This window comes from Mytilus californianus, unplaced genomic scaffold (assembly GCF_021869535.1).
Source record: "Mytilus californianus isolate M0D057914Y unplaced genomic scaffold, xbMytCali1.0.p SCAF_4, whole genome shotgun sequence".
NCBI classification, from domain to species: Eukaryota; Metazoa; Mollusca; class Bivalvia; order Mytilida; family Mytilidae; genus Mytilus; species Mytilus californianus.
This window is the reverse complement of record NW_026262690.1, coordinates 111,652,931-111,678,242: the sequence shown is the minus strand read 5'-3', so window position 1 is coordinate 111,678,242 and position 25,312 is coordinate 111,652,931. Positions and strand designations below refer to the sequence as shown.

The following is a 25,312-nucleotide window of genomic DNA, read 5'->3' as shown; positions in this document are numbered from 1 at the left end:
TGTCTTCAACAAATCTTTAATATAATTAACACTGTAGATAATGAATTTTGCTAACTCAATTCATCTTGTATAATAAAATATAACCTGATCAAATACATAAAATGTTGGCTTCATTAGTTTTTTAATCAGTCTGTAGATATGACAAATAAATCTTTCTATTTTTTTCCCTAGACATTGAGTTAAAAGTGTTTGCTAAGAAACCCCAAATTTGTCACAATATTATTCAAAAATATACATGTAAAAAAAAAAAATACTACCGACAAAGTATTATTATATTTTTGTTTTTCTCTAACATTTTATGAATTAATTTCTTCCAACAAAATGAATCTAAGAGACACCCTTTACCCACAAAAAATCTAGTTTTTCTAGCGTTAAACCAATGATTGGAAAGTCATTGTTGTCAATGAAGCTACCAATAATGTTAACTCATAATGAAATAAATACCAACCATGGCCATTTACATTACTGGTTTATTGGGTTTGAGACATTTTAACACAGCATGAGGTTTAAATTCATTTTTCTATCTGTCAGCATAACACCCACCAATTGGAGAGGTCTAAATAATTAACGTACATTACCGTAGTTCATTTAAATAAGTCAATAACATAACAAATCAAACAAATATGGTAAGTAAAAGAATATCTTAATAACTTTGTTCATCTATAACCGTACAACAACATATTCAAACATATATAAGTATATAAACATTGAGCATAACTACTGTAAATTCAGAAATTATTGCGTGCATTTATTTTTGCGATTTTTCAAAAATGCACAAGAATGCGATTTTAATTATTGCGATTTCAGCAAAATCTACATACAGATCTATGTTTCAGTTATCAAAATGCGAGTTTTTATTATTGCGATACTCACGTTGTCGCATTATTCGAATTAATAAAAACCTAGCAATAATTTCTGAATTTACAGTATATATAATACTTCCTACGTGTACCTAAATTCTCAATTCTTTTTATATATTATTAAGTCATTCAAACTTTTATGATATATTTTAAAATAGACATACCGGTAGTATATGTCACTTTGGCACAAGTAAATATATTTCAATTTCAAATTCTGTTTTCTCTGCTATCAACAGTCTACCAAATTTCATTACTTTTTTGCCATTTAAAACCAGTAGGTCCAACTCTACTAATCACACTTGTTATACAAATTATCTGGTAATAACAATAATTCTTTAAGATATTATCCTATCAGAAAATGCCACCATCATAGTTATCTATGTCTAGTAAGGTAAGTTGTTTGTGTTATAATATACCCCTTTCTGATGTTGCTAATAGCTTCTATCCTTTTTTCAATTTTTATCTTTGAAAGCAGGCTTTTAAAAAGCTCTTACTTTCTATTTTTTTTTGCTATAGGACATAACAAATATCATGCATATAAACTATTTCTATTGTTCACAATTTTGTCTGATAACTCTCCAGTTTTAGGTTCATAAAAAAAAAAAATTCATGAAACATAACTCAATATTCATTCTGCCTTAATGGCTTTAACCTATAACACATATAACAAAATATATGGCAACTACTGTTTCATCAAAACTGATTATCACACATAAACATTCTTTAAAATATTAGTGTTTGGCAAGTTCACATAACGTAAATTTTAATAAACAATACTTCTACAATGTAACAAAGTCTTCTGATGCTATGTTACCTTTACAGGTGATGTCATGATGCAAACATTATTAAATTGTCCATGTAATGTCCTAGGTCATGTGTTCCTATGATGATTGATTGACTTCACCAAAAATTGATAATAGTGATCGTCCCTGTTGATTCTGGAGATGCTGTGACGATTTTTGTTTCCCCGACCCACATCAGGTGTAACAAAGAAGGACACCTATGAACCATATTCATTAACTTTCCTGTCTGAAATAAACAAAAATAAACAATGAAAATAATTTAGTGTGTCTGAATTCTGAAGCGCTTTTCCAGATTTACCTTCATCAGGAATGATGAAGCTCACAAATTTGAAGGCCAAGGATTTATAACTACTTGAATATCTATTATTTTACTCCAAATAAATTTATGAGTACTGCTCCTTTGAAATGAATTTATTATTTTTGATACTTTTCAGTACTTTTGAGGACGCAACCTCTCCAATACATGCTTCTCCAGATGTTCATGAAACTTTATCCATTATAAGATCCTAACATAAAGATGGGCATGTTAATAAGGCATCCTGGTCTCTTGAAAAATCACAGAGTTATGCCCCTTTGAATTTCAAATTTGTAATACTATTCATGATCAGTATACATTTTGTAGACCCACCTCCTCCTAAATGCATCATCAGATGTTCATGAAACTTTGTGCAATGGGAGATATTAACATGAAGTTTACATTTTCATAAGTAATCACCTTTGAATTAAAAATTTTGAAAAATATTTCATATGCAAACTTTAATTTTTTGTTATAGGACATTTTTTCCTTAAATATGGTTTTGATATCAGACTTATGAACTTGATAAAACATTTTGTTCCGAGAAAAACTAAATGCTCCCCACACAAGATGAATGGTCTCTGCCTACATAAATTTCATTGGCATAAATATATATCTATTTTCAAATTTTGAATAAAACCTTTGAATCATATTCCTTAATAGTTTGCTCAATATGTTCTAGTAAGCTTTCTGTTACTCTCTTTTATGTTGTTCTTTGTTTTTCTCCTGTTTATATTTGTTTCATCTATCTTTCTCTTTCATTCAAAGTCACTCTGGCCTTTTCTGATTAGTCAATATACTTACTTTAAAATTCCAAATACCGATTTTCTTCTGGTCCCCACCACTTACAAGCCTATGATCATTGATATATAGACATCTAACTATCCCCAGATGTCCAGTCAGTACATATTGGCATTCACCTAAATAACACATATAAGGTCATAAAAATTTATTTTTTGATTCTCATTCTCTTTCTTACAAATAAAAGCAATTGAACAAATAAATAACAATAAAAATTCTTACTGGAAAATATACAAACAACATATTTCTGGTAACAAAATAATGTGGGTTTGAGGGACCAAGAAAAACCTTGGCCATTTTCTATGAAAATGGAAAACATGATTTTATCATTTCTCAAAAGATAGTAATTTGTGATGTAAGATTTTAACTAACTTTTCTGTACTGTGAGTATGTGTTAAACAGGTTCAGACACTTTATTAATTAATTATATATAATTTCAATTAGCTGTGATGTTTGTATATGTGAGTGCATTTTGGAATGGAGGGAATAAATCAGAAACTGATCAATAGTCATGCAAAAATGAGACCATGCAATAAATAGAGACATAATTCTAATAATATGAAGGTGCAATTTAGCAGTTGTTAAGATGGATTATTGTTATATATTTCCTGAGATAGAATTTTCTTATACTTTGCAAAAGTGTAGATTTTTTCATACTTTTTTCAAAAACATAATAAAAAGTATGGGTCACCTGCTATTTTTCAAGCTACAAGTCGTGCAAAATAGCCAAAATTTGCATAGATTGTTCATGAAAAAACACATTTTTGTGAATAAAAAGAAATCTATGAGATAGAAATTTTTGAAATAAAATATGAGAAGATAGGTTTTAAGCTTTTAAAATATGCTTTAAGAAAATAAAAATGAAAAATGGTGTCACAGACCTTGTTTTCTTGCTACAAGTAAAAATTGAAAATTTCTCTATCAATCCTTTTTAAAAAATTTACTATTTGAGTTATCTACCCGTAAATGGCCAAGTTGACAATTTGATTAAAACATACCCAAATATTTTGATATTTGTTAAATCAGTCTGAATAATGCAATTAATCACTTATTTTTCTTTATTCCAACAAACAGTCTAACACATAATAGCCAATCTGTCTCAAAATTTGAAGATTTAAGCAAAGAACTAGACCAATTGTGAACTGCTATTGTACAATCCAAGATGGCGGTATATAGTTAATCTACCTTAATGATTGTCTGTTATTTTTTTCAGGGAAGAGGGCCACAAACTCTGTCCTATATTCCTACCTGAATGAGACCAAATTCTTATGGTGCTGTCTGAAGCTCCTGATGCTATTACATGCTTGTTGTATACAAGACAGTACTGAAAAGAAAACTACATGCTGAGATCATACACAACGAATAACAAGCATGCTAGGTTGATATAGTGAGATATGTTGTAGGTATTCATATGGGCACTTATTGCGCCTCTTTAATAGCAGACTTGTTCCTTTATTGTTATTAATCACAGTTTATGGCCAAATTAAAATAAAATCAGTCTAAATTTCATTTAATTGATAAATTTAATTCCACTCACCATTACCTTTATGATATTTTTGATTTGAATAATAAAGAATACTCTAATTACACCGAGAAAATTTACCAGAGGGCATACATCTAATATTAACAGCAATATTTGTCCTTTTCTAGTTTTGATTATTCCATTTTCACTAAAAAACAAAAATTTATGACACTAAGGACGATTTGTCATGCCCTTTTGTCAAATTGTCATGATTGTTAATTTTCCTATTTTGGCAGTCTTGCTCTTTTGGCCCCCTCTTATGATGTGTATATTTGTCAACTCGTTTGTTATTCCCATGTCTGCGATGAATGTAATCTATATATAACTAGCAAATTATTAAGTCTGTGAGGGATGTTGTTTATACAATAAATCTTGAAAATTACTTAACACTTTTAATAAATTCTTTCATAGATACAAAGATTTGGTTTTGAAGTTCGGCTGTACCTATAGAATTCTTATAACAAACGGGATACCAAATCCTAGTTTTTTTTTATGGTAATGTTGTTTACAAAGCATTTAAATTTTAATACGATCAATGTTAACTTACTGATCCTTTGAATAAATTTATTCTTAAAGGATATCACTTTAACACCTTAGTAAGATCTTTGCATATGGTTTTCATGGGTACTAACATTGATTTTGTTTTTGATAAATTAAATTAAACAACTGAAAATGTATTGCTTTTCATTTATGAAAAATTTTGGTTCTACATCCTTTCAATGTTATGTACAGGGGGCCATGTGAGCTATAAATGAATGATAAAAATATTCTTTTAAGCGAATACACATCATCACAACAATAACCATAAACATTTTAAACAAAGAAATGTGCAAATCAAAAATATAATGAAATGGTTTGTGAAGTGTTGTAGTGCTGGTATTTTGCCTAAGTGATACATTTCCATGCTGTTTTGATGCTTTAACCAGTTATGTGATAAGGTTAATTAGTGTCATTGGTCATTTTGGGTTATTTGGAGAATATGTTGTTGAAGACAGATCTTTGATAATTTCTGTTTAATATATTCACAACTTTTAGAGACTTTGGATGCTATATAGCTTGACATGTTTATATACACTTGTCAATTGATGAAGACTTCATACTGCTCCCAGGTTGTCTTTTAAATATTTCTGTCGTTGGGTTTCAGTCTCATTACCTCATATTTGCTAAACTATCAAAAGTTATCTATGATTTACGCTTCTTCAGGTCAGGGCCTAATCTAGGATTTTGGAGAGGGAGAAGTGACTTCTCCTTCCATCAGAGAGAAGGGAGAAGTGGTCAATTTCTTGGAGAAGTGAGATTCCATTACTGTTTCAGTTGCATTTTGTTCTCATGCTTATCACTAAGGAAATTGTTTTATATGCAATAAAAAATATACTTGCAGTTTTTTCATGTTGTTGTACAAAATGTTTATATAGAAAGTTCTTAATAAAAAGGTTTAGACAATATAGTTGTTATTTATTCATTGATACCATTTGTACTGTCAACTTGAATTTAAGTTTGAATAAAATTTGTTGCTAGCTAGGGACATGAGGGAGTAGCCTAGTAATATTATGAGGCATTAAATTCATGTGCATCTGCCTCAATTTATTTTCAAATGTCCAGAAAAATATGACTCCCAGTTTACCTGATGAATTTCACATAACTGGGAATTTAATTTATGTCACCACTTGTCATTATTTTGTAAAACATTATTGAATGTCCAGGACATCATGTTACATGTAGTTGTAAATTGAGATTCTCGTTAAAGATTGTAAGCCTATAAATGAAAATATCTGTCAATCACATATTAATTAACCGATAAAGAGCTAATTTCTATCATTTTTTTAAAGATGTCTTCCCTATCAATGAAATGGTCGTGAAAAAAATTCACTGCTGATCACAGCTGGTCGAGTGTCGTACGTTTGCAATCACATTATCCATCAGCTGTCTTTCTACCTTTAATATTTCAATTTTTATTCAATGAATATAATAAATCTACCGTTAATTCCCACCCTTAACCTACCGAATAGTACAATTTGATCGACTCATAATTAATAAAAATAAAACAAATCAGCTGAGTGATTACGCAACATCCTCAGATAAAAATCGTCGTAAAATGATAACTTTAACAGACAGTCAGTTTTCCGTTTGAATAGTTTTGAAAGTTATATCCGAGGATGTTCAAAGTCGCCGTTGTATTTATTTAATTTGATCGTCGACAGTATTAGTCCTGGGTCGTTTAGAAAATCTCGATTTTCCTTGTCAGTCGCCATTTTTTTTACCTGGGAGACTTGTAATTCACAAGTTGTCTCCCTTTTACTGATTTTCATAGCGATTTGGCTTCGCCATCAAGTCAGTCGGCTGGCGAGATTTAGCGATTTTCAAAATTCTTTGGCGACTTAAATCGTCATTTCGCCGGCAAGATTATGGCCTGCTTCAGGTTGAGATTAAACAGTAGAACCTATGCCATTATACAACCATTCTAAAAATTTACTGTTTAGGACCATTCTGGGTTTGGGGTTAAATGTTTGGTTGGTGAACCATGAAATTACCTTTATAAAAATAAGGAGATGAGGTATGATTGAAAATGAGACAACTATCCACCAAAGTTCAAATGAAACAATTATCCACCAAAGTTCAAATGAGACAACTATCCACCAAAGTTAAAATGAGACAACTATCCACCAAAGTTCAAATGAGACAACTGTCCACCAAAGTTCAAATGAGACAACTATCCATCAAAGTTCAAATGAGACAACTGTCCACCAAAGTTCAAATGAGACAACTGTCCACCAAAGTTCAAATAAAGTGGATGTAAGCAATTTGTTTGCTACCTATTTCTGGAGTAACCATGTTAATTTGAATATGACTCTTACCATTCTCCGGTGAGCGAACCCTTGTTACAACAAGAAAATATCTCCCAAACATATGTAAATCTGATTTAAAAACATACCAAATTTTCCAGTGTGCCCTCCAACACATGTTCACAATAAGTAGATGTCTCAAAAATGCTTGAATCTGAAACATTCCATTTCTTCTGTGTATGTCAATCAAACACATGTGTAATATACCGTTAATAACCAGATGATTGATGTGTATACAAATCTGATATACTTACTACTTCACCTGTGTGTCCCTCTAACACATGTGTACAATAACCAGATGATGTCTCCCAAATGCGTAAATCTGAATCGGCACTCCCACTGACAACTTTATACTCATCAAACTGGCAACAACTCACAGCTGAAATATATAATGCTGAATTATTCTGCAACTTGATTAGGTACGTATACTGGAGACTTGATATCATTAAAATCACATTCACTGTACCTAGCCGACATAATAGGATCTGCCTATTAGTAACATAACAGATATCCCATAGTCAATAAAATGCGTCGCTGAGCGCAGCCTGATACTACCGCAGAGGTCGAACCCTGAACAGTTGGGGCAAATTTGGACACAATATTCAAGCTTGATACTGTCTGAATTTGGATTGTGATCAAATTTTTGACATAATATAGGTTTCTGACACAAAATAAATGTGGTCAAAGATCTTATAAATCCATTGCCCAATACTGTGCAATTGAAGATTTCTTCTTGAAACTTTTCAAAAATTCGAAATTTTAAAAATTTTGAAAAAAAAATATGAATCCCTTAAAAAAATTGGGAAAAAAATCCCCCGCCCCCCCAACTTTTTGAAACCCCCCTTGGAACAACAACCCCAAAACTCAATCACAGCCTTTCCTTTGTAGTATGGAACCTTGTAGTACAATTTCAGAGAGATCCATACACTTGCACACAAGTTATTGTCTGGAAACTAGAAAAATGCTTGTTTTTGGCCCTTTTTTGGCCCCTGATTCCTACACAATTGGGGCAATTAACCCCAAACACCAATCCCAGCCTTCCCTTTGTTATATGGAACCTTATGGTACAATATCAGAGAGATCCATACACTTACACACTAGTTATTGTCTGGAAACTAGAAAAATGCTTGATTTTGGCCCCTTTTTGGCCCTTCATTCCTAAACTGTTGGCCCCATAACCCCTAAAATGAATCCAAACCTTCTACTTGTGGTATTTAACATTGCGGTACAATTTCAGAGCAATAGAAATACTTATACACAAGTTATTATCCTGAAACTAGAAAAATGCTTGTTTTGGGCCCCTTTTTGGGGCCCTAATTCCCAAACTGTTGGGAACATCATCCCCAAATTCAATCCCAACCTTCCTTTTGGGGTATTGAACCTTCTTAAAAAATTTCATAGAGATCCATTCACTTAAACTAAAGTTATTGTCCGGAAACCAATGTGTCTTCGGACGACGACGCAGACGACGACAACATCATACCTTTATACGATCCAAAAATATTTTTTGCGGTCGTATAATAAAAACTGCTTATCATCCTCAAACACCCTAGTTCAAATTAAGTTCTTTGTGAGATTTGTATTGCCCAAGCTTCAGTTATGCAGTGGAAGATTTAATGAAAGTTTGTCTTTCCATTTTTTTTACAGTTAGTTTTTTTTTAGGGTTGGAATTTACAGTTTATTAATATATATTAATAATGCTAAAAATCTTGAAACTTATCTAATTCATTTAAAAGTTGAAAGTTCAGTTAAAGATTAAAACAAAACAAAATCTCTTATATGCAAACAAGTTATCATAATGTATCCATGACAACATTTTATACTTATCTTCTAAATGACCTTTACTTGCCATAAGCAACATCCTGGGGGTCATTGGTGGTACAGGAACTGCTTACCCTTCCAGAGCAGCTGAGTTAACCCCTGATTTTGGTGGGATTCCTGATGCTTAATTTCTGTGAAGTATTTGATAATTCTTGCTTGTTAGTCATTTTTCTTTTGGATGTGGAATTGACGTCTTTTTTCCAACTGACAGTTTATGATTGCTCCCTTGGTATCCCCCCCCCCCCCCCCCCCCTATTTTTTAAACACTTGGACAAAGTTATAATTTTCAGATTACAGGCGCAACAAAATATACTAAAAAAAACAATTTATTATCATACATCCATGAGAGCATATCATACTGACCTTCAGAATGACCTTCAAAAACTTGGATTGGATTATCATTTTCTACATGGTAGAGAACCATCAATTTGTCCCATGAACAAGTTAAAATCATATGTCCACAACAATGCATACACTGAAAATATTAATAAGGAAAACCATTGAGAGAACAAGAAAATCTTTCAGCAATATGAAAAAATTGTATAATAATATATAATAAATACTTTATTTAAAGAGGGTAAAATCAGTTAGTAAAATACTAATCTCTCCTGATGCCCTCTGAATAACTCAATAACTGAATGGTGTCTTCCCGATTGTCCCACTTTTTGAAATTACAGGTAAAAAAGTAATGAAATTTTGTGGGACAATCGGGAATATGTTTGTGGGACAATTGGGAAGTTTAAATGTGGGACAATTGGGAATTGTTTTGATAGTGATTAATTTGTTTTTATAGTGTGTTGCAGTTAATTAAAGGTCACTAAACAATGTAACTTATAAAATATGAAAAAAACATGAACAAATAATAATATTTACATATTTCATTTTGCACATAGTAGGTACAATTTTAGTATCATCAAACACGGAATATAATATGAAGTCATAAAATTTTAGTCTTAGATGCATATTTTTTTTAATTAGTTTTTATTGGCTTTGCACTAGCTGTAAGTAACTGCGAATACTCTCAGACCTGTTACAGTACTCAGTGTCTTCGTTGTGGTGATGCATAAGTAGCCGTCCACGTCCACTCTGTGTTTTTGTTAGATGTATTTCTGTTTGTACCCATCTGATGAGAAAAGCCTTTTTCAACTGATTTTTATAGTTTATTCTTATGTTGTACTGTTTCAACACTGTTCCAGGTTATTGTGAGGGTTGGCGCCTTCAAATAAGTTTAACCCCGCAAAATTCTGTATGTGCCTGTCCCAAGTCAGGAGCCTGGTATTCAGTGGTTGCCGTTTGTTGCTGTGTAACATATTTATTTTTCGTTCATTATTTTGTACATAAATTATGCCATTAGTTTTCTCGTTTGAATTGTTTTACATTTGCCATTTTGGGGTATTTTGTAGCTATGCAGTATGAGCTTTGCTAATTGTTGAAGGCCGTATGGTGACCTATAGTTGTTAATTTCTGTGTCATTTGGTCTCTTTGGGAGAGTTGTCTCATTGGCAATCATACCACATCTTCTCATTTTTGATGGAAGTCTGTTTCTACTTTATAGTTGGTGAAGAGTCCTGCTGACTGCAAAAGCAATGGGAATATTGGAAAAACAACCTTTAATAGTGATTCTTGGAAAGGCTGATCTGGCAAAATTATAGACATCAGCTTCGTAACAATAAAGACAGTTGTTGGGTTCAGGTGAATCTGACGTTGGGTGTAAGCAGTCTTCAATAGTGCAGAGAATGTTGTATTAATGTCCTCCGACTTCCCTAGTAAACAAGTTCATGTAGAGTGTAGAATGTAAATGAGTTTATACCTTTTTTTTTGAAATTGCATGCATTATTTCTAAATTTATTTAAAAACTTTACAGAGAAAAAGGAATTAAAATTACGGTATTGACATTTGTTTTATGAATAACGTAACATTGTAGATATATTTCATAAATCAGAAATATTATATTTTTTTGATCAAAAGTGCATTAATCTAATTATTTAAAAAACATTTTTTTAATACTTTTATAAAATTAATATTAAATGTGCAATAATTATTTCTTGTTTTTTTAGCAAAACAAACAACAGTTACCTTGTTTATCTAAGAACATTTTATTCATAAAATAATGTGGGACAATCAGAACTTTTCATGTGGGACAATCAGAACTTTTCATGTGGGACAATCAGAACTCTAAAATTTTAAAAAGTGGGACAATCGGGAATAAACCAACTGAATAACCTGGCTGAGATGTCATCATGATAAGGTTTCAAGTCAATTCCCTCAATTATAACTTTGAAAATTGAAATATTTAAAATATGTTTAATGTTTATACAAACAGTTCAAAATGATGAGGTAAGGAGACTTAAAATGTATATAACATCCATTTAGGGTTCAAATGTACTCCTTAATTTTCAGTAATAATTATATCTCTGCAATTGTATATACAGTAAGGAATTTAAACATAAACATAAACAATTATTCTGTTAGGGAGCAACCATTTAATTTCAATGGGGGGGGGGGGGGGGGGGGGTTGTGTTTTTTTTTGCCTGAGTCAGAAAATTTTTTTGTGCAAAGCCCGAACATTTTTTTTTAGTTTTTCAACGCTATCAATCAAATTATTTTTTTTCAAAATTTAACACTATAATTAGGTATGGGGAAAATCTTGATTCAAAATATTTTTTTTTGTCATCTGCTTGACCACAATATTTTTTTTCGTCAAATTGGGGATCAGAATATTTTTTTAGGAAAAAATCATAAACACCCCCAACCCCTCCTTTGAAGTTAAATGGTTCGTTCCCTTATGAACAGTAGATAATTACACTAAATGATTTTGCCATTGTTAATTCTATAGTACTACCAAACTAAGGAACATGAATTCCTTGTTTATTTTAATTATTACAAATCTTTATACATGAAGATCACTTAAAAGTATTGGTCATACCTCTATTTCATCTGTATGAGCATGAAACATCCTAAGTAACTTTCTCTCACTAGAGGACCACACCCTCACTGTTCTAAAAGAGATAGATACTCTCATCATTAAAATTCAAATATATTTACAGAAACAGGAATTGTCATGTGTAAGGTTAATATGTAATCCTGTGATGTCCTCTTGCAGGATACTTTAATTTGTTTTCAATGTGTACGTGCGAGTTTGAGACTTCTTAACAAAGGAGTCACAACCAGGTCTTGAACCGTCTTGATTTAATAGTTCAGAGCCTAGTGAAGAAACCTTGGAAATATATTCAAGGCTAGAATAAATAATCAAAGTCAGGTTTGGGCCAAATAATCCACCGTTTGATTATAAATTCCAATAAACTGTAGGCCAAAGACAAAATTACATAGATCAGCAAAACTGTGCCACTCCAAAATCTCTCTTATCCTGGAGACATGATCAATCCATGATTACAGATTACAAAATGTTTAACTCTAGTATGAAAAAATAAATGGAGAATGTGTCTATGGGCCACAGATGCCCCCGCTTGTAAATATGCATGAGTCAACTTCCAATTACAGATGCAGGATTCATGTAGTTAAGACCGTTTTGTGATTATAAGCATAAGTTTCATAACATTTGGTTGAGGCAAACTAAAGTTAGAGAAAGGAAACGACAGATTTAGCATTTTTTCATTTATAAAGGGGCATAACTCAAGAACAATAAAAGTAACGCCACCCAATTTGGACATTGATCTGTATTTTGTGGTAATAAGCATTGTGTATAAGTTTTATAATATTTGGTTGAGGCAAACTTGTGGTTGCTGTGTTAAAGTTGAATAACATGAGTTGACAAGTGCCACATGTGGAGCAGGATCTATTAACCCTTCCTGAGCACCTGAGATCACCTGGGTTTTTGGTGGGGTTTGTACGTGCTCAATCTTTAGTTTTCTATATAGTGTTTTGTGGACTTGTCTGTCTTTTCATCTTTTTTGCCATCACCTTTTCAGTTTCTCTTTTCGACATATGAGTTTTGACAGTTCCCTTGGTATCTTACCACTTTTTTTATTGTATGACTTTTATTTTTTTTTATCTCAGAACTTTCCTACTATCCTTGCTCAAAACAGCAAGATTTGGTAATCTAACCTGTCTGATCCTGCTGATATAATGTAATCATGGTCACTGACCCCTAGATGATCAACACTACCACTATGGCCAAATAAAGAAAACTCTAGATCACCATTGTCTATCCTAAATACCCGTACAGCACTGTCTGCACAGCCTGTTATAATGTGATGACCCTAAAAAATAAATAGCTTGCTGTCTATCTTATTTGTTTTTCCTTTATTATTTTTTCATAAATCAGGCCATTAGTTTTCTCAGCTTAATTGTTCCACATTTTGTAATGAATGGGGAAAATATTCCCTTAAACATGTAAATATATTAAAAATATAATAAAAAAACATAGTTCCAATGTCCCTCACGTTGCACATATTTTATCTTTCCAAGGTACAAGGGCAATAACTAAAAAAAACACTTTCTTTTTTGTTCTTTAAAACTTTTTATAAATATCTTAGAGAAATGAAGGCTTCAGAGAAAATGCAATACGATTTCCGTTATAATTAATATTTCCAACTTTCCAAGGGGCATTACTCGTTAAAATATTTTATCAGCACTTATTTTTGAAAGTGTCAAAGACATTGCTGATAGAAATCTATGATATAAGTTTCCATAAAATTCTGGCAAGAATTGTACACATGAAAGCGCTAACAATGCAATTTTCCATAAAAGTCAATATTTCCAAGGGCATTACTCTTTTAAAAATAATTGATCAGCTCTGATTTTCCAATTTGTCTTCGACATTGATGATATAAACCTATGATAGAAAAGTTTCATAAAAATCTGGGAAGAATTGAACACGGGAGAGCACTAACAAAACCTGACAGACGAACATATGGTATTTCTATGTCCCCCACAATGCATTGCATGAAGGACAAAAAGAAATATGAGGTAAATAAACATATGTTAGATATTTTCCTCATTGCTAGTTATAACACATCTCCTTATGTATATATAATTAATGTCTTAAACTTTTATTGTGTCTTAGTTTGTTTCCATGACAATCACCTATATATATATATATATTGTTTTCAGTTGTCAATCTTAATTACAATGCTTAAGCAAAAGTTTATAAAAACAGAACAAGCAAGCCAACCAAAGTCTTGCCCTAAAAGCATTTGTAAATTAGCTTTTAATTATTTTATCTTGTTTGTTTTTTAAATTATCCTATTTTGTTTGTTTTATTAAATTATTTTACTTTGTATGTTTCATTAAATTATCCTTTTTGTTTGTTTTATTTTTAATCATAAGAAAGAAATGTATTGTTCTGCAACAACATCAACAAAATTATCTGGTATACCAGTGATTTCACAAGCCCTCATCATTTTGGCAATCTCCAATTTTACCTGGCAAAATATTTTGTTTGTTTCTTAGAATTATCCTATTTTGTTTGTTTTGTTAAATTATTCTAATTTGTTTGTTTTATTAAATTATCCTATTTTATTTGTTTTATTTTCAAAATCATAAGAAAGAAGAACAACAAAAAAATTATCATTGTATGCCAGTGATTTCATAAGTGCTCATCATTTTGGCAATCTACACTTTAGCTGGCAAAATATGTCGTAATAAGAATCTGTTTACCTGAATTTTAATTGCAGTAACAGCATCTGAATGACCACGTACTGTGTAGATTTTAGAGCCTGTAAGCATGTTCCATGTAACTAATGTTTTATCTTCACTTCCACTGACTAAACATGTACCTAAACAGGAAAAAGTTGCTTTGTGTTAACAATAAAAAGCTGAATGGTAATTGCTTAGTTAAAAGTCCTCCATTGTAGTTTGATAATTATTACATATTTTTAAAAGTCTTCAATTGAACACATTAAATAAACTACATGAACCACATATTTTGTTTGCAGAATTTTTTTGATATAAAATGAATCTGATGGAAATGAAACCTTTATCTATATATCTATAATCACTTCTTGCTTATGGAAACATGTTTCTACATTTTTAAGCATTTTTATCAAGAATTATCATTTTTCATTTTAGGAAAGTAAGGTATTGAAATTCAAAACAACATTTTCAATTAAAAATTTATAGTACATTGTACATAAAAAATTTCAAATTGTGGATATGAACATTTGAAAAGTTGCTTATTATAAGTCAGGAGCCTGTAATTCAATGGTTGTTGTTAGTTTTGTTTGCATAGATTTGTTTTTCATTTATTCAAATCATCTTGAATATAAAATCTTCGTAACTACAATCCCGTCCCCCTTTCCTCAAATGTGACCTACTGAATTAAACTTATTACCAGGTTTGTACTAACATGAGCAACACGACAGGTGCCACATGTGAAGCATGATCTACTTACCCTTCCGGAGTACCTGAGATTACCCCAGTTTTTGGTGGGGTTCGTGTTGCTCAGTCTTTAATTTTCTATATTGTGTTTTGTGTACTGTTGTTTGTCTGTTTGTCTCTTTTTTTTTTGCCACGGCGTTGTCGGTTTATTTTTGACTTGAATTTGAATGTCACTTTGGTATCGTTTGCCTCTCTTTTGTTTTAGAATAAATCAATTTGTTGTTTTCTCATTTTAATTGCTTCACATTTCGTCATGCTTTTTATAGATTACTATATGGTAAGAGTTTTGCTCATCTTTGAAAGCCATAATGTGAACTATAGTTGCTACATCCAAGTCTTTTATCGCTAAAAGATAATTGCCTCATTGTCATTTAATATACCACATATTTTCATATTCAAGATGAATTTAAAAACCATATATATATTGTTATAATGGGTTGCTGGACAATTTTGCTAACATATTGGTAAAAAAAAGCCATCTGGTTTACAAAATACTTAGGGAAAAATTGAAAATGGGAGCAGGGAATATCCTTATAAAGGTTCATAATCTGACTTTCTGTTTCTTAATTGAACAATTTTATAGCAGCTATAAATTTCATTAGTTGATGAAACTGAGGTGATGGCTAAACCACAAACCTCCAGCAAATATATATCTTACAATCTTTATTACAAGCACACCCTGCCATTTTTCTCATATCGAAGCAGGACTTTTAACCCTACAATAGTTGTGAAACATTTTGTACATCAAAGAAATTTGCCAAATTAGATAACTGGAAGATAAATAGACTGTCCAGTCTCTTTGGTTCTGGATTTCAGGTTTGCTCAGCAAATCATAACTGAAAAGTGATATGGTACTTATTTGAATATTCATATTTTATTACCATTACTGTCTATTGCAGTAACTCTTTGGCTATGTCCACGTAAGGTAGGGGAGACAAAAAATCTTCCCTTCTCCCAGTTCCTGGTTAAATGGTACATTCGTAGGTATACATGTTTCCATTTACATATTGGTGATAAACGAGTATCAAATGGCACTGAAATAAAATAAACATATAATTTTTCTTATCACATATTTTTTATTCTCAACAAACATGGTTCCCCCTTTTTTCTTGATTAACTTAAAAGGACCTAAATGCAGAACTTTAAAATATGATTTGTATACTATCTATACTAATGGTTCTCCAGGACAGTAAGTAAAAATCTATAATAAACTTAATTTAATGGCACATTGCCATGATGCTCAAAGACTCTTGGCAGACCACTGTGTTATTTTGCCATACAAGTGTCTTACAGCCTTCTTACAGTAACTAAAGACTGAGTTGTTCTTTCTTTTAACAATATATATATAACAAGATTTTAAAAGATTTCAATCCCATTGCAAAAATCACTCACAACTAAAATTTTGACACAATCAAAACATAGTTGTTAACTTCTATGCCATTTGGTCTCTGGTGAAGAGTTGTCTCATTGGCAATCATACTACATCTTCTTATTTTTATATTAGATAGGTCAGACATTTTATATCATTTGCCATTATATATTAAGATACTCACCATAAAGATCAAAATGGGGAGAAGTTCCTGAGACATTAGTTGTTGGTTTAGCACTGGGTTCCTCATTAAGATACTCACCATACAGATCAAAATGTGGAGAAGTTCCTGAGATATTAGTTGTTGGTTTAGCACTGGTTCCTCATTAAGACACTCACCATACAAATCAAAATGTGGAGAAGTTCCTGAGATATTAGTTGTTGGTTTAGCACTGGGTTCCACATTAAGATACTCACCATACAGATCAAAATGTGGAGAAGTTCCTGAGATATTAGTTGTTGGTTTAGCATTGGGTTCCTCATTAAGATACTCACCATACAAATCAAAATGTGGAGAAGTTCCTGAGATATTAGTTGTTGGTTTAGCACTGGGTTCCTCATTAAGATACTCACCATACAAATCAAAATGTGGAGAAGTTCCTGAGATATTGGTTGTTGGTTTAGCACTGGGTTCCTCATGTAAAATGCTGCCTGATATACCATATTTCATCCAACCATTCTTCATGCAATGGTGAAGCCTATGGTAAAATAACATACAGATTCATAAGAATTTGAATTTGTCTTTTATAAGTAGTTGATAAATCATTGAGCTATCAAGTTGGTCATGATGATATTTAACTTTGTGTATTCCATTTTTCCTTGATTTTTTGTATTTGTTAATCATTTAGAGGGGCCTCAGTGACTAAGTGGTCTAAGTAGTTCATCTACTGCATCACTAGCATATTAACATTGAGGTTGTGAGTCCAAACCTTGCATGTGGCAGGTCACATTTGACTCCAATCTTAGTTGACGGCGGGAGATAGCTAGTTTTCCTCCTTAATGTCGTGGTTCTTTTTGGCTTCCTCCACTAATGAAATCTGACCAGCATGATATAGTCAACAGCGCTGAATGTGGTGTTAAACACCAACAAATCAATCATCAATCAGATTATTTAGTGGTGGTTAAGAATAAACATGTATGTTTGATATAAATATATGGACATTATTATTATATAGAGGCATTAGGATCTATAATAACCTTACATGAACACAATGTAAGGGTGAAATGTACTTAGAATTAAAGGGATGTTCTTTTGTTTTTTTGTGTTGTCAAGTGCCTGTAAGAATTGTGTTTGAGACTTTTGACAATTCAAAATGCAGACTTTTGAAGTAACTTACCATGCAGAGCTGGTATTTGAGGATGCCTGCCTATTAATACATATATACATATCATGTAACATCAAATTCCTGTTCAAGTCTTCTTTCTAATTTAATCAGACTTGTGAATTAACTAATCATACAGAGTTCCTTCATAATAATAGAGATTTGTGAAGTAACATAGCATACAGAGATGCAGCAACCTGTTTGATGGAATCCCTCAATATTATACAGATGTATAAAGTATACAGATAGAGTTCCTGTTTTGAGGCTTCATTCCAAGTACATTTAACATACATTGCTCTGTGTTGAAGACCTCACTGTGACTTTGAGATGAAGAACAGCAATTAAAGCGCTCTTCCTTTGCTTTTTGTGTGTTTTTTGCTGTGCATGTACTGATTTTGTGTCATAGATCAATACCCCATATCCTTTGTTTTTCTATTATAGTACCATACAGAGTCCCTGTCAAAGAGAATCCCTCTACATGTAAGTAGTACAGATTTTTTAATTAACTTACCATACCGAGTCCCTGTTAAAGAGAATCCCTATACATGTAAGTAGTACAGATTTGTTTATTAACTTACCATACAGAGTCCCTGTTAAAGAGAATCCCTCTAAGTAATACAGATTTTTTAATTAACTTACCATACAGAGTCCCTCTTAAAGAGAATCCCTCTAAGTAATGCAGATTTTTAATTAACTTACCATACAGATTCCTGTTAAAGAGAATCCCTCTAAGTAATAAAGAATTTTTAATTAACTTACCATACAGATTCCTGTTAAAGAGAATCCCTCTAAGTAATACAGATTTTTTAATTAACTTACCATACCGAGTCCCTGTTTGAAGCCTCTCTCCAATTAACAGAGACTTGTGAGAAGAATCCAATCTCCTTTACATTCAGGTAGGACAAAACTTTGTCTATCAACTCTGGTGGTAAATATCTGGTAAAATCTGACATCTCTCATCTAAAATTGTTAATAAGGCCTTGTCAATCTGTTGTTTTTCTAGGGGGTTTTGGAAGACTACACTCGAGCTGTTATACTTGAAAAACAAATCTGGTTGCAGTTCTTTTTGTACTTTTAAAAAAAAATTCTGGGTCACACCTTATTACTGGCTATCACATCAGCATCTGGACACAATAGGATCTGTGTTCTATCGTTTTTGCTATTGTGTACAGCAGATATTTTTCCTGCAGTTTCTATTGCCATTACAATACAATAATACAATGGATTTTGCAATCATGTACAGCAGATCTTGATCATTATTACCTACTGCATCTTCAATGCTGATAATGGGAAATAGGGTGCAAAATTAATTGCAATCCAGAGTTTATCATATACCTAGTCCTGCTGACTATCCACATGCTAATTAATTTCTTCAAGAGTCATGAAAATTTTGTTAGACTACTAAGACTTAGTATTTAGCTTTAATAGGGAAAGAAAAACTACAACATGGGAAGCCTGATTTATAAACATTTTTCATTTTATGCTCCAGTTGACTACTTGTTACAAAAAGTGAAATATTAGAAATGGAGAAATGCTTTAAGATCTAAATATGATGAAACAGTAAGGAGCAAGGACATTGTCTTTGGTCTATAAATGAATTGTTTGCATTTATTGTGTTGTTGGATTTTCCTGGAATCGCAATAATTTATCTCGCATTTTTGTCCATTCTTCAAAAATCGCAATAATAAATGCATGCAATAATTTCTGGATTTACAGTATCCAATTTAAACTCTTCCCACTGCCTATGACTCAAGGCTGTATATAGGAGTATAAACAAACAATTATATCTTTTTTAACTTTGCCAAAATGTAGTTTATGTTAAAAACTGCAAAATCTCATATTTTGCAAGGATTACATACAAAAAGTGCCATTTTGTGACAAGAAAATTAAAAATAAGTAGAATTCAGAACTAAATAAGAGCTGATAGCTCTAATGAAATGATTTCAGACAAAAAAGAAAAAGAAAAATTGGGACACATTATTAAATTTGTTTATCTTGTCCTATAAATTGGTATACAGGACTTACAGTACTTTCTTATATAAAACTAAATTATCTGAGTTATCCCCCTTAATAAAGCTTTTTTTTAAATTGTAACAATCACAAAATTTTCTATACAAATTATATAAAAAATACATAAATGATAAATTCCAAAAAAAAATATGAGCATGAGGAGATAAAACACATGATTTTCAATTCAAAAGCTACACAAACATGTTCAATTTGTATGTCAAAATTGGCCGGCTTATTTCAGTAAAAATCTGAGCATAAAAATCATGTGAATTGCAGCCATTTATGATCCAAGATGGCAAAATTCTCTTATAAAATCTTAAAGCTATCAATATAATTCTAACATTGTTTTATAACATATATAGGGCTTTCAAGAAAGAATACTGGTATGAATACTGGTTCGCTGCAGTGCAGAGCAACAGTGAGAAGTAAAATAGAAAGCAATGCGTTAATTTAGTTTACAAACATTTCCAGTTTTACAAAAGAGTATGTTGGAAGACAAAATACTATCAATAATTTTTATATCTATATAAACCAAATATCATCATCAAATAACCAGGGATAAAAAACCGTTAATCGTTGACTCTTCATTGAGCTTCATTACCCTGAAGCTGTACTATTCCCTGAAAAGGGAGATAACCCAACTTGGAATTTTAACTTTAAAATAGTTTCCTGCAAAAAATAATGAGTCTTGCAATATATTTATAAAAAGTACAGATTGCAATGCATAATTTTTAGGATTTATTCACGACTAAATATGATTACAGAACTATCAATCCTCATTGAATTTCCTATTATGTTTCCAAGGGAACATACACTTAAAATTATACTCCAAACTTATATCACCTGTGAAAAGTGGCATAATACCAATGTCAACTTGTACCACTAAAAGCAAACTCATATAAAAAAAAACTTGTACCAATTTATTTAATCACACCCTAATTGATATGCAGCTGTGTTAAATGTTAAACATATGCATGTATATATAAATACATCATGTCTTTAAAATTAAACAAATGATTGGAAAGTCTCCAGACCAAATTGTAGCTAATTGTTCCTTGGCTAGTAGGCCCAATTGAATATCATTGCTTGCAATTTTATCATAAGAAAAAAAGAACGACTTCAAACTCTTTTACTATAAAAATAAGGAGATGTGGTATTTACCAACGAGACAACTATCCACCAGAGTTCAAATGAAGTAAATGTAAGCAATTATAGGCAAACGTACAGCCTTCAACAATGAAAAAATCTAATACCATATAGTTGGCTATAAAAGGTCCCGACATGAAAAATGTGAAACAATTCAGATGAGAAAACTGATGGACTAATTTATTACAAAACAATTTACAAAAAACACATATGAAAGACAAAACCAACAACCACTAGCTACAGGTCCTTACCAGTGCTTCCAAAATTTCCTGACGACTGCCGGACATTTTTCAAAGAAATATTTTTGACGGTCAATGATCAGCTGGATACTTAAATGTAACTGAGAGGATGCATAAATTGATATATGTGTCTTAATAATTAGTAGTGTTATATGCAATAAAATTATTTATAACTGTTTTGTTTTCTTCATTCTAAAAATAAATAAAATATTATCCTCGGTATTGTGTCATTTTCTGTGTATCGTAATACAGTAACCATCGTTGCATCAATCAGCTTCAGTACCCGACTGTTCTCATGTTTTTTTTCTGTTTATATAATCTATCTTCTCTCTGTGAGTACTTAACAATTTGTAAATTAAGGCCATCTTATTTGAAACTGTTGATGTTGGCTTTAATTGCAGTACAACTTGATCATCAATACACGTGATACTTTTCTTTTTGTGTATTGATTACCTGACCACGTGACTTTTACAACTGATGCGGTATTTATAGATAACATTGAGGAGGCCCAATGAAGGATATTGTTTTAACCGTGTAAAATCTACTGAACAGTGATAACATTTTTCTTTGTACAATGATAAGTACAAAATTAAATGTTTTTGCGTAGCCAGATCAGTTGACTCGTCGATCATAATTCCCACGGCGGGACTTAACTTTACGTCGGACATCACCTCTTTCTCTATAACATCGGAAATTGTCTGAATAAATTCGGAGGAGGCATTGTTCTCTTGATATAATTTAGAAGTGATCACGGCACCATTTAACTTAGTTAAATCATTTATTGACTGAAATTTGTCCATTGGTAAGTTTTCTTTAGCAATAAAGTAAGCATTACGGAACAAGGTGCACATTGCGCCGTTGTCAGTCTTTTCATGAACTTTCTCAAATACTGATACAATTGGATTACTTTTGGAAGCTGTCTCTAATTTAAGAGCTTGAATGTGGTCATTGCTATTAGCATGCTCTACAACGGCTGACTTTCGAAAATTTGTCGAACCAGGCTTTACAAAGTTATTTTTAAGTTTATGTTTTTGACAAATGTCACAAAACATGGCATTTAGCATACTGTCAAATCTTAACCATAAAAACAGTTGTAACCATTTATGAATAAAGCTTCTAGCATTTTTAGCAGATTTCGAATTTTGATCGGAATCGTCACGTTTACGTTTGCCCATGATGGCAGATTTGGAAAGTTCAATTTGAGACAAAGTCTTTATAACAGTCGGAGATTGTCATGATTGGGTATTATTCTTTATGATTTTAATTATAAAAACAGTTTTTAATATGAAAACAAGAATAGAAAACGCCCCCCTTATTTATTGGACAACTCAGCTTGGTCTAGTTTTTCCTATATATTTTAGTAAATTTTCCCCTTGAGAGTACCCCAGTATTTAACACGATGTACAGTGTTAAATAAAATAATATATATCATACTTATTCATTTACAAATATCCTTATTTGAAGAATAACTTTTAAATATCAGGATACTTTTTTAAACTGAATGCTCATTTAAAATAATATCTATAAAGCTTAATTAAATAGGATGTTGTTCCATACACGCTTACATGTTTGACCTCGTTTACCTGATTACCTTTATGTACATTGTTATGCATCATTAATTCTATTGATAAAGACAAGCTAAGGACACCTCATCAAAGGTAACAAACCTGTAATCAGTGAATGATTTATGGCTTCAATATAACTTATTGAAGGGATAATTGTTTGACAGCTTGTTGTTATTTAAATAAAAGAAAACGTGTTTTTTCTACTTTTTATTGATGTACTCAAGCTAAAGACCAAGCCGTACATTTATGTACCCAGAGGATTAGACTAACTGAAACACTTCAAAGTATCTGAAATATGCTGCTTCTGTTTTATTAAACCCAATTATGACCGAAATAGATTGCCACAATTCTAAACTAAAATGCCCAAACGGACATGCCCAAAGCCCCAAACGGACATTTTTATCGATCGATAGTTGGTAAAAATTGAAATGACCGTTTCATGAAAATGCCTTGAATAACAAAATGTGGCACACCAATTCTATTTGACCGTTTGAGGCTGAGAGCAGCCGGTCTTTTTATGAAAGTTTCGGTCAAGTCCGGAATATATGACCGTTTTGGAAGCCCTGGTCCTTACTTGAGTTACTGCTTGTCTAAGAGTGTTAAATTTTATAACACCAATCAAAATTTAATGATTAGATTAACAATGTTTTGACATAGTAAGGGAGGCGTGCTACGATTGATTCCGGCAACAAAGATAGGCGTGTTATACTCCATTGTGTAGATAAATCAATTTAGAATAACGGCATAACAAGTTTTAGTGGAGTAGACAACCGAGAAAACTAAATATAACGTAACATCTCGACCAGGTGACATTTTACAAAAAAGCGAGTTAGATACCTTGTGTTCTATTAAGGTATATAGGATTTTTTTTTCAGAGACAAGTTTCTGTGAAGTAGAGATGAAAAATATAATTTCCAAAATATTAATTTTTTAATTGTCCTAAGATAATTAAAATCATTTAATTAATATTCTTATAAATTTTTGCATTCAATTTGCCTCAGATTTAATCTTTTTACAAGGAAACATCAATTTAAGGAGTAAACTGTGAAAATGGGCAAAAAAGGGGGAGTAACTCAAATTTTTGTCTAACATCTTTGAAATACACAAATCATTTATGACTAAGGTAATTGGTGTCAATTAATAGTGTGTTTGACACCAAAGCTGTCAAGTGAAGCCATGCACTTAATGTGTCACTTGATTTGACAGTTTACACAGCTAGTTGAACTTCCTGTCCAGGAAGAATTACGAATTCGCTGGTATTTCAAAGGAAAATCACTTTTGAAATCTATCATTTCATACTTAAAAAAGTCTCAAGGCACAAGAAAACGAGTGAAAACGTGTCAAATGTGGAAATTACCGGTTATCTGATGACCTGGGCAACTATAGAAATGTTGCAGGTGTGCTCTTAAATTCCCAGGTGGGACCTGCAAAATCCGGGTCATATGACAGATATGCTGATGAAACAAATGAATAAGAGTTCAATATCAACAGACTGCTCAATGTCAAACATAAATATGTTGAAATGGAATCAACATAGCAGATGTAGAAATATTAGATGCAGTTGTTGGTGTTTATTTAATACAGACAACTTTTTTTCTATTCTCTATTTAAAAAATTGTATTAATGAGGTAAGGAATGGGGTACCCCACATGATGAATGACAGAAAAAATATCCTATGTTAATATAACGTTAACGATAAACATGATTTACCTCCATTTGACTTTAATGGTAGCTACAAAATGAGATTTGTTGAATGCCAAAAAAAAAAAAAAGGTTCATAAGATGCTAACGGTTGCGTAAAAATGGACATTAGACGCTAAACGGTTGCGTAAAAATGGACATTATACGATAATGCTTGCGTAAAAATGGACATTGGACGCTAACACTTGACGATAAAGGGCATTCCTTTCCTCATTATTCAAACAGCAAAGTCAAAAGGAAACGTTATGATATTAATGTCTTCATCATGTGTAACATCCTAATGTTTCACAGCAGATGAGCGTACGTGTACATTATGACAAAATGACTTTTTGTTGAGTAATATTCTTTCTCAAAACAAACTTCTCTCAAAACAATTAATGCATATACATGTATGTAAAGAACAATATGAAAAAGTGTGGTCGAATCGACTATGGCCGAAACGACTTTGGCCGAAACGACTGCGGCCGAATTGGTTGTGGCCGAAACGTCTCAAAAGCATATTTTTGTACAATTTGCGGACCAAAATTTAACCATATTCTTTCATGAAACCCTTGATATAAACGTGAATCTGCAGAGGCATTAACATTTTCGAAATGAAGAAAATTTTTGTAACTTTTATCTTTCGTACCTTTAAGTTGCTAATGACGCTTTGCACCTTCTATTTAGAGAAGGAAAC

The 25,312-nt window shown here is 31.8% G+C and overlaps 1 protein-coding gene across 1 annotated transcript; it reads right to left on the bottom strand.

The window, feature by feature from the left end:
• On the bottom strand, positions 1 to 25,307 carry LOC127739144 (F-box/WD repeat-containing protein 7-like). The gene is made up of 12 exons (XM_052250736.1): positions 25,265 to 25,307; positions 18,795 to 18,935; positions 17,227 to 17,351; positions 16,166 to 16,318; positions 14,565 to 14,683; positions 13,011 to 13,165; positions 11,872 to 11,944; positions 9,309 to 9,420; positions 7,379 to 7,503; positions 4,008 to 4,083; positions 2,763 to 2,878; positions 1 to 1,889 (listed from the first exon to the last, which is right to left on the bottom strand). The coding sequence occupies exons 2-12, from the start codon at positions 18,926 to 18,928 to the stop codon at positions 1,761 to 1,763; spliced, it is 1,317 nt and encodes a 438-aa protein (XP_052106696.1). The 5' UTR covers positions 18,929 to 18,935; positions 25,265 to 25,307; the 3' UTR covers positions 1 to 1,760.
• Between the last annotated feature and the right edge of the window lie 5 nt (positions 25,308 to 25,312).

Bases quoted from the DNA above. Each gene is read 5' to 3' on its own strand.
- LOC127739144 (XM_052250736.1), bottom strand. From the start codon at position 18,928: ATGTCAGATTTTACCAGATATTTACCACCAGAGTTGATAGACAAAGTT. The intron at 16,319-17,226 runs GTGAGTATCTTA...ATTTTATTTCAG, and splicing joins TCCACATTTTGATTTGTATG to TGCCATTTGATACTCGTTTA. The intron at 13,166-14,564 runs GTAAACAGATTC...TTTATTTTTTAG, and splicing joins TTACTGCAATTAAAATTCAG to GGTCATCACATTATAACAGG.